This window comes from Chaetura pelagica, unplaced genomic scaffold, assembly GCF_000747805.2.
Source record: "Chaetura pelagica isolate M959 unplaced genomic scaffold, ChaPel_1.0 scaffold69, whole genome shotgun sequence".
Classification (NCBI taxonomy): domain Eukaryota; kingdom Metazoa; phylum Chordata; class Aves; order Apodiformes; family Apodidae; genus Chaetura; species Chaetura pelagica.
In genome coordinates, this window is record NW_009970724.1 from 1,531,617 (window position 1) to 1,540,992 (window position 9,376).

At 52.5% G+C, this 9,376-nt stretch overlaps 1 protein-coding gene across 1 annotated transcript in view; it reads right to left on the reverse strand.

The window, feature by feature from the left end:
• The window catches only part of RNF220 (ring finger protein 220), a 221,123-nt gene that overhangs the window by 79,168 nt on the left and 132,579 nt on the right, over positions 1-9,376 (reverse strand). The window contains exon 2 of the mRNA XM_010006710.1: positions 4,949-5,078. Within this exon, the coding sequence (XP_010005012.1) occupies positions 4,949-5,078 (130 nt within the window). The remainder of the gene's footprint in view (positions 1-4,948; positions 5,079-9,376) is intronic.

The window sequence follows — 9,376 nt, forward strand, 5'->3', positions numbered from 1 at the left end:
CGGAAGAGAAATTATTCCTGGACACACCAGAAAGATCATTAGGGTGAATCAGTAGCTCCTGAGATGCTGGGTGTGCAGGGACTGCTCCCAGAATGGTGGCAAGGAGCAATGAGAGCTGTTAGCCCAGGCTGGGAAGTGCCAACAGGTAGGCATAGTCTTTAAAACACAAATATGTCCAGATTAAGTATTGAATGCAGAGGAAAGACAGTAAGAAAAGTAAAGATGGGGAGAGTTTGGACAGCCATGGGGAACGGTGAGAACAGATCATCCCCCACCCGCTCACTTCAGCACGTCCATCCCCAGAGGCACCCGCTGAGCAGCTGGTGGCTGCTGCCCAGCCCCAGATGCCACAGCACAGGCACAGCTGGTGTTACAACATGGTGTGAGGACACTGCTTCTTGCCTCTGCTGGGTTTAGGAACCTCTTTAAACAGAGTTGAGATAATCCTGCTCTGAGCTCACACCGTCCTTCAGCCACAAAGGCAGGAACACAGGCATAGCTAGGACTATTGGCATGGTCCAACTTGCTGCTCCACCCTCTGCACCATTCCCCAGCTATAATGATACACCTCATATTTTTAGGGAGGTGAAATCACAGCTCTAAGGCACAGGTTTGCTGCTGGTAATGCAGGGAAGTATCTGCTAGCTGTCACACAGGGAAATAAAAATGCCTCCTGCCAAATAAATTTTTTAAAAGAGAACTGTGTTTTCAAGAACAGAGCATCCTGAAAGGCACATTCCCAACCTTCAGGTGCTTGACTCAGCAACTGTAATATTTGTAATGTGACTTCCTAAATGGCCAGTAAATGCCTCTTCCCCAGACACCAGCCAGGGGCTCAGAAAGCACCAGGGACCCATCAGGAGCTGTCAGCTGAGATGTGCTCCACAGCTCTAGCTGCTTCATTTCCACCTCTTTTGTCCTCAAACTCATCTTCCCTCCCACCCCAAACTCCAGCCATAGCCCCAAATCTGCCCCTTCTCCACCCAGGCTCCTGCATCATCCCCTTTCAGCAGGCTGTCCTCTTTGCTCACTGCCTGGGGAGCAATGGGCAGGGTTGAAGGATCTCCCCGAACATCACCACCTCTGTTCAGAGTATTTACCTGCAGTGACATACACAGTAGTACACTTGTACTTGCATAGGCATGTGTGTGTGCCCTGAGGAACACCCATGGGTGCTGCTCACGAATGCTGTGCCTGCCTGTGCTCCCCAGCTGGCTCTGGGCTGGGGAAATGCACCAGCAGCCACAGCACCAGCCAACGCTTGAAGCTGGGGTCACTGACAGCTCCAGAAAGAGTCTCACATCTCAGAGTGCTTTATTGCAAGCCTTTAGCACGGATGAGGTGTAAAACAGGTGAATACAAATTGAGTGAATATGGGAGACATGCATTGAGCTCACAGATAAGCTTAATGCACACAAGCCAGGAATATTCATGTATTCTGCAGCCTGGCTGGGGGCACAGGGCATCAATGTACAAAGAGGATTGCTGGTTTCATTCCTTATTTTTACCTTGGTGGCACTTGTGTGCTGATCTGGGGCCTGGCACCTTTTGCTCTCTAAGCTGTAGATGCAGAGCAAGGAGAGCTCTGCACTTCTGCTGCTGCTGCTTGCCCACCTCCAACACTCTGCTGCTTTATGCTCATGCTCTGCAAAGATGAACTACTGGGTAATCCCTCTTTGGAGGAAGAATACCAACAGTCTTGCCTGGCAAGAGTTAAACCCCATAAAACCAAAGCTTGTAGTTTTGTTTTCGTTCAATTTATACCCTTCACTTAAAGAGGGGGGGGAAAAAAGAAAGGAGGGGGAGAAAAAAGAAAGCCAGGTGACATATTCTAAGAGGGAGCACCAAAAACGTGTTAAGCACTTCAAAATCTCATATATTCAATCGGCCTCTGGCAAGACATCTGCCTAATGTTAGCGCTTAAATATCCTTTTCCATTTTACATGCATTCAAGTCTCATTTGAGCGAAATGAAACGGTATTATTAAAGGGAGATTTTGCACAAATGGCCTGAATTTGACATGTCAAGTTCAATGAGGCTGTTACATATGTAACACCGAGAAGGGCTCGGAGGCTGCTGGCTCTTGAAACAGCGCCAGTGGCTCAGAAATGAAATTTGCATTCAGAGAGCCTTGCCTGGCCGTGCAGAGCTGTGCACAGGGCTCGGCCGGACCCGCGTGGGGTGGAGGAGCCGTGGGGGGAGCACAGGCAGGGCTCTCCCTGTGCTTTGGGAGACTGGACAAACCAAGAAGGCAGCAGAGATAGAAACTTAGGTTCCTCATTCCCAATCATGCCTGCTTTTTCAAGGGGAAGCCTGACCCTGCACCAGGGTTGGACCCTCCTGGGTGATGTTCATCACTGGTCTAATAATGGCTGGTGTCCATCCCCTGGGCACACACAGCTCCCTGACACAGGTGGGTACTGCCTTGTGGCTCAGCATGACTCTTCCTGCCCGCTGTGTGATGATCCAGCTGAGCAGACCTTGAGATGTCCCTGCCCTGAGGCCAGGATGATTACACTGGCACTGCCTATGAAGAATAAGGGCTGTCCCTGTGTCTGGGGGACAGCAAACCCCATCTGTACCAGCCAAGTGAGGGTGCATCGGGTTGGGTGAGATGCAACCCCAGGCTCCTGGTGAGCTGGGAACATAAGTAGCAGCATCCATTGGCTCCTACAGCTCCCTCATATCTCAGGCCTAAAAAGCACCTGTGATCACCTGGAGGAATCACTTTTCCTCCCTCCCTTCCCCTGCACTCCTCTGACTGATTCCCAGCCCTCCATTAATGCCTGAAAGCCCACATGAATGCCCAACACCCGGCAGAGGCGATGGCGTAGGGCAGCCCCTCCACCTTGCTTCTCCTCCAGCCCCCTCCTCTTGGTCTAGCCCTACAGCAGCATGCAGCTGGCTCACCCCACCATGCAGCCCCATGGCCGTGCTGCCTCAGGGGACATCCCAGCACACAGGGAGCCCTGGTGCTGCAGCAGGAGCTGATGTGATGCCCATCAAGTCTCCAGTGCTTCAGGCTCAGCGGGCAGGAGGGGATCCACCTTCCTAACTCTGAGCACTGCAAATTTATGATTCTGTTGCAAATCATTAAGGTTTATTAAAACTTAACAGCACAAGCCATGATTGGCTGCATCCTCTTTAAATTAGAAAAAAAGAAAAAAAGGGCCTTGGAAAGCAGCCCCCTGGTTTGCTTCTCCCCATCCGACTGATCAGTAACAGCTGCTCAGCCATTTCGGTAACGAGTCGGTATTGGCAGGGAGCGGCCACGGCTGCCGGTGCCCGTCACGTTTATGGGCCTACATTTTATTTTTATGTTTATTGGGTTATTTGAGATCATTATTAGTTTCTCTCTTCTCTTGTTGATGTGTTCTTGCTCCCGGCTCTTCCAGGCAGCAAAGGTGGGGGAATGGGAGATGGGGCCACCCGCTGGACCGAGCCACCCTGCTGGAGCTGGGCAGCCTGACCCACTTGCATCCTGCTGCCTGCTATTCCTGCCTGCTGTTCCTGCCTGCCCTGATTGCTGCTGCTGGCTGGCCCCAGTATTGCTCCCCTCTGGGACTGGGAGCGACCATCCCCGACAGAGCTGCTGTGTTACAGATTAGCCTCCATTGCCTGAATCCATCGACTAGATTGAACGTTATCTATCACGCTACAGGGGGAGTCGTTATTTAATAATTAATAAAGACCTCTGATTCTTCTTCGCCGCCTGCCGTGGCCAAGTGGAGTGGGCCGGGGAAGCGAGGGCAAGCCGGAGAGAGCTGTCTCCTCTCTAACTGCTGCTGTTATTTAAAGGAATAATGCCATTCTTTTTCATTTGTCAGCTGGCCCACAATGGCCCTTGTCATGCTTTATGATTTAGGGTTTCCTTTCCTTTCCCATTAAACGCCACCTTCCCATCAGTGCCTCGCGCCAGCCTCCGCTCCTGGCTTGTGGTTTCAGTTTCACTCTGATATTGGCCCAACTTCTTTGATGGGCTCCTCTGAGCACTAATTGCTTCTGTTCATTTAAACCTGTTCACTAATTTGCAGTGGCCCTTTATTAAGTTGGATGCAGCCCAAATTACACCATAAATTACGCTTGCAAGGGGACTGAGTGTCGCAGGGGATAAATCGGCTCCCTGTTCCCTTCCCCTCAGCTTTCTCCATCTTCTTGTGCCACGTGAGGGAGATGCAGATCTCAGCCTGAGCTTGAGGGTGCTAAATTTGGGAGATCTCAGCCCAACTGGGGAGATCTCTCTTTCTCTAGCTAAAGCTCCCTCCTTCTCCCTGCATCTGCAATGGCTATTGCTCAGTTGCAAAGAAGCTCCAAGCCCAGCAGGGACAGATTCTGCAACCTCCACACTGTGCATGCCCTGGCATGCACACACACCCACTGTCCCTCCTCTCCTACCACCTGGTGACATAACTTTGCTTCTAGCCAGCAGTTTGATTCCTTTTCTCACCTTTTAATGACCAGGGAATTCATTAATAATTGAAATAAACATGCTCTTTTCCAAGGCTGCTGAGTTTTATTAAGGCATGGGCAGGGATCTGCCAACCCTTGGCTACAGCCATTTCCTAAATAACTGCCGGCAGTTAAAATGCAATTATTATTTTTTTTTAAACAGGGGACTTTGCTGTGCTGGGGAAAGCACCTGGGAGCTGAAGGCAGCCAAGCACACAGCATTGCTGCAGGCCTGCTCCATCACAGGACCAGAGCAACAGGAGAGCTGCTGACCTGAACACACATCTCCAGGGAAAGGGGTGTCTCTGCCCTCTGGGAACCATTTCTGTCCTGTCTCTACCATTGCGGTGAACCCCAGGGAAATATTTTTGCCCTGCTGGCTAGCTCTGAATCTCCCATATCTGGGACCTATGGGTATGTACCACCATCTCCTCTGCCATCTGTGGGTGCCCCGGCTGTCTGACCCAGGGATGCTGGTGGACCCCAGGGAACTGCTTACCTGATGTTCAGCTGGGTGAGCTTCTCCAGCTCCTGCTCCATGTGCTCCTGCAACTCCCCAGGGCGAAGGAGGACCTGGCAGATGGGGCAGATTGGAGCCTGGCTGTCAAACAAAGTCGTTTTCTTTTTGCCTGTGTGGAGGAAAAGAAGGGAGAAAGCTTTAGCTCTGATCGGCTGCCATCAGCATCACCTGCACTCTGCCCTGGTTCCCATCCCAGCTGAGGTCTAAAAATGGGGAATTTTATTCTGGTCTGTCCCATTTTTCTCCCCATCCCATGCTCCCTGGGTCACGGACTGGCTCTGTTCTGCAGCAGGACAGCAAATGGCATGGGAGCATCCCAGCTCGAGCCATGGGACTTGAGTTTTACAGGGAGAGCAACAACAGCCACATTTCAGGAGTGACTGAGGTGCAGACTTTGTGTTTGGGGGCAGATGGATGACACTGCACTGCCCAGTGTTCCTATTAACTAATAACAGTAAATTAAGAAGAGCCATCCTCCTCCTCCTCAGCACTCCTGAAGTCAGATGGGTCAGGACAGAGTGATTCTCCATGGGCACACAATGGTTGGGAGGCAGAGCAGACCTTGCAGTACTGGGCTGCTATTGGCAGGGAGCAGGTCCAGATACTCAGCATGGCCACCCTGGCAATCACCAGCATTTGGTCACCCTCTCCCCAAGCTGGGATGGGGCTCCTCACCATCCCTGCACCACCAGCAGCTTCAGACACTCTCACCCTGTGCTCCCTGGGGCTGCATCATGCCTGGGTGATATCTGGGGGTGCCTGCAAACCCCTATCTCATGCTGGGCTGGGCCCTGAGTCTGCCCTGGAAGCAGGACTCTGCCTCACAGCCTTCTTGGCCCAAATCCTCCCTGAGGCTCCCCTGCCCAGCCACATCTCCCTAGTTCATTCTTTGCTCCAAAGCCAATTTCCTCCAGCTCAGAAAGTTTATTGCTCCCTCTGTAAGGAATATACAGCATCCATTTAACATAAAATAAAACTCTAAAGCAAACAATGAAGTTTCAATAAAACAGAGAAGCCGGCGGGTCTCCAGGCCTCCCTCTCTCAGCTGTATTAGCAACTCTGCTCATGAGAGGGCGTGCGGAGCCCGGCTCAGATGGCTCCGGTGGGGAGAAACATGCTTTATAGCTGCCTGTTGTCATCTAATGTGAACACTCCTGCTGGATTATTTATTTATGTATTAGACATGGATCAAATTGGTTAAATCCAAGAGAGAGGCAGTACTGCACAATAAAGCAGCTGGCGCTGGATACAAGGGGACTGCGTGCACTGTGGCCTTCCAATCAGGAGCCAAAAGGTGCCATTTTATGGCTCCTAATGGTGGCAGAGCCCAGTTAAATAAATCCCCATTAAAGGAATAGACCTTCTCAAAGTATAAGACGTTGGTGTGAGTGGCTTTACTGGGTCCATGCTGCTCACTCTATGATCACCTGGCACAGACATTTAATGAGAGGAAGGGTCTGAAGTAAGTTTCAGACACCTTGGCTCATCCTTGCCTTCCAGCAGGATGCTTTACATGCCTGGTGAGAGCAGGGCTGTTGCTGGGACATTGCCTGCCCTTTTCTTCAGCCTCTCTATGGGAGGTGGGGGAAACTGAGGCATGAGGGGCAGGCCAGTGCTATGAGGCATCCTCTACCACCTCAGCTTCTCCATCCACTGGGAACTCTCCCATTTGCACAGCCAGAAGGAAAACCCAGCTGGTCTCTCCTCTGGACTTGTGCTGCTCCTGGTGGCTCCTGGGCAGAGCCCTCGCAGACCACAAGCTCCCCATTCTCACCATCCTTCTGCTGGGGAAGGACACAGCACGCAACGTATGCATCTTCCTCTCTTTTCTTTCCCCTGTGTTTAAATAATGCCCAGAACCCAACCCAAACCCAAACAACCAGCTCCTGCTGACCTTTGCGGGAAAGGTCGGAATTTCAGTAATTCCACCTTCCTCTTGGAGCTTTTCCACTTTTGTGTAGCAGGGGCCCAAAATAGCCCAGGAGCGTCCCCGACCACCTGCTATTTATAACCCCAACTTCACAGCAAAACAATGGCACTGTCTGAGTCTCCCTCCCAAAATAAACAGGCAGCCTTTGAGTGGACGGGAAATCCTGCTGGATCCCTGCTGTGAGCTGTGCAGATGGATGGGTAAACAGGCTGCCCTCCCCCCTCCTGCACTACCTTCCTGCTCCTAGACCAGGCCACCACTGTGGGGCCTGTGAGCCTCCCCTCCTGCCACCCACTGCTTGGGCTGGTGGGACAGGGACACTCTTGGCAGCACTGGAGAGTGAACCGGAGATTGAGCATCCCTGGGTCTCTGCTCTCCAGGGAGCCCAGGGGTGTTTGTTTGCTGGGGGAGGTGATGGAGAGTCCTGGACCACAGTGTTGGGAAGGGAAGACTTGGACCAGGAGATGCAGCCGGGGTCCGTCCTGGGAACCAGCTCTGTTGCACCAGACTGGTGGCATTTTTAACCTCCTGCATGCCCAGGTCCTTGCTCCAAGCTTCTTCTTCAGGCCTCTTCCATGGGGTGCATGTTCTTAAGCAGAGGTGACTTTGGATTTCAACGACCAGGGCAACCAGGAGGGATCTCAGGCCATGGGAAGAAATCATGCTGCCTCCCACGGCCACTCCCAGCCCAGGCCAGCAGGATAAATGAGCAGCAATGGCCTTATCCACCAGCTACCACAACAATACAGCAATGAATCTGTACCAAGACAAGACAGCTGTCACTCTACATCCCCTGACAGCAGGGGAAGATGCCCTTGCTCTAGTGAGCACGGGATGCTGGTGCTTTTGCTGAAGCAAGGTCTTCCAGATGGGCAGGAGAACAGGGACTTGGACATGCAGCAAAGTCCCTGATGTAAAGATTGCAAAGCAGGAGACAGAATGAGCCCCAGCTCCTAACCCAAGGGTCTGACAACTCTGCTTTTGCAGGAGCAGGGCTAAGTGCAAGTGACATGCAGAAGGGAGGGATCATCTCCCATGCCAGCAGGACACCTACGCAAGCCTCCCAGGTCTGCAAAACCTGCCACATGCCCACAGTGCCACACAGGCTGCCATGGGGATGCATCTCCCCAAATCAGTGGCACTCTCATCCGCACCGTGCCCTGGGGCCTGGCACACACCCATGCCGTGGTGTCTCACACTGGGCAGTGGTCCCCAGCTCTGTGGGGTGGGATTTTGGGTTGTGCCCCTCCTACCCCTCCTCACCACAGCAGAGACATCCTGGGACCCATAAAAAAGCAAAGGATGTGGCACTGTGTGTGCAGCTGGACTGCACTGGGATTTAGGTGCTTACCCCTCTTAAGGGAGCAGAGGACATTGATTTGCCCAGGGCAAAATGAAGGGTCCGTATCCCTGAGTGGGTTGGACCTGTGCCTGCCCCAGCACAGAGTGCTCCCTGCTCTTTCTTCCCTGCCCTGTGCCAAACTCGCTCCTGGGAGACCCTGAATGGCTCTTTTCAGGCTTTTGTTTTTTGGCAGCTGTGTTTTTGTTTTCTTTGCCCCTCTCTCCCCTTCTCTCTCTGGCTATTTGGTAGGCTCAGCTCCAGTGTTTACCCTCCTCGGCCAGTGCCAGAGAGATGAAAAGGCAGAGCCTTGGTGCTCCTGCTGTTTGCACGGTCTCCTGGGCTCCGCGGAAATGTTTAACTCTAAGCGTTGAAACTGAGTATTTCCTGCTCTGAAAGCAGAGGGCTCACCGCACAGATGCACCCCTGCGTGGAGGAATCTGTCCATGGGCTCAGTTGGAGGGCATCTGCAAACAGGTCCCAGCCCAGGCAGGGACTGAACTGAACCCCCCTGATCCCACTGGGGATCGAGGCCCAGATCCTGCCCTCAGTTATGCTGATACAGATCTAACATAATTCCCCTGAGTAATCCGAGTCTGACTTGATTCACCGTGAAGTAACTGCTAATGGGACCTGGGCTCCAGGCTGGGAGCAGAGCTCAGGGAGTGGGGACACAAGTGTGGCACTGAATAGGCATGAAGTCATCCCCACTCCCACCCTGTGTCTGTGCTCTGGAATGGGATGCTGCAAGCTGTTTCCCAGACCCAGGAGTGGGTCACTTGAAAGGGAGAGTTTTACCCTCTGTTTTGGAGAGCATTTGAGTGAGCCCACCAACAGTCATGATGGCATGTGACGTATACAGCCCCTCATCACTGCATAGCGCTGAGTAAATGATGCACCCAAGTCACTCTGAATGAGCAACGTTTCCAAGGCGTGAGGGCTTGCTCTGGCCAGGAGCTCAGCAAGTTGCCAAATGAATGAAATAAACTGTTTATAATTCAATGGCCCAGTTTTGCTGATGGCTTATTGCACAGGCAGGTGCCTCCCCAGGGACTGCCACTGCGGGTGGCACAGGCAGTGGCAGTGGGCAGGAAGCACTAATGGAGACACATTTCTTTCTGTGAATGTGTTCACTCTT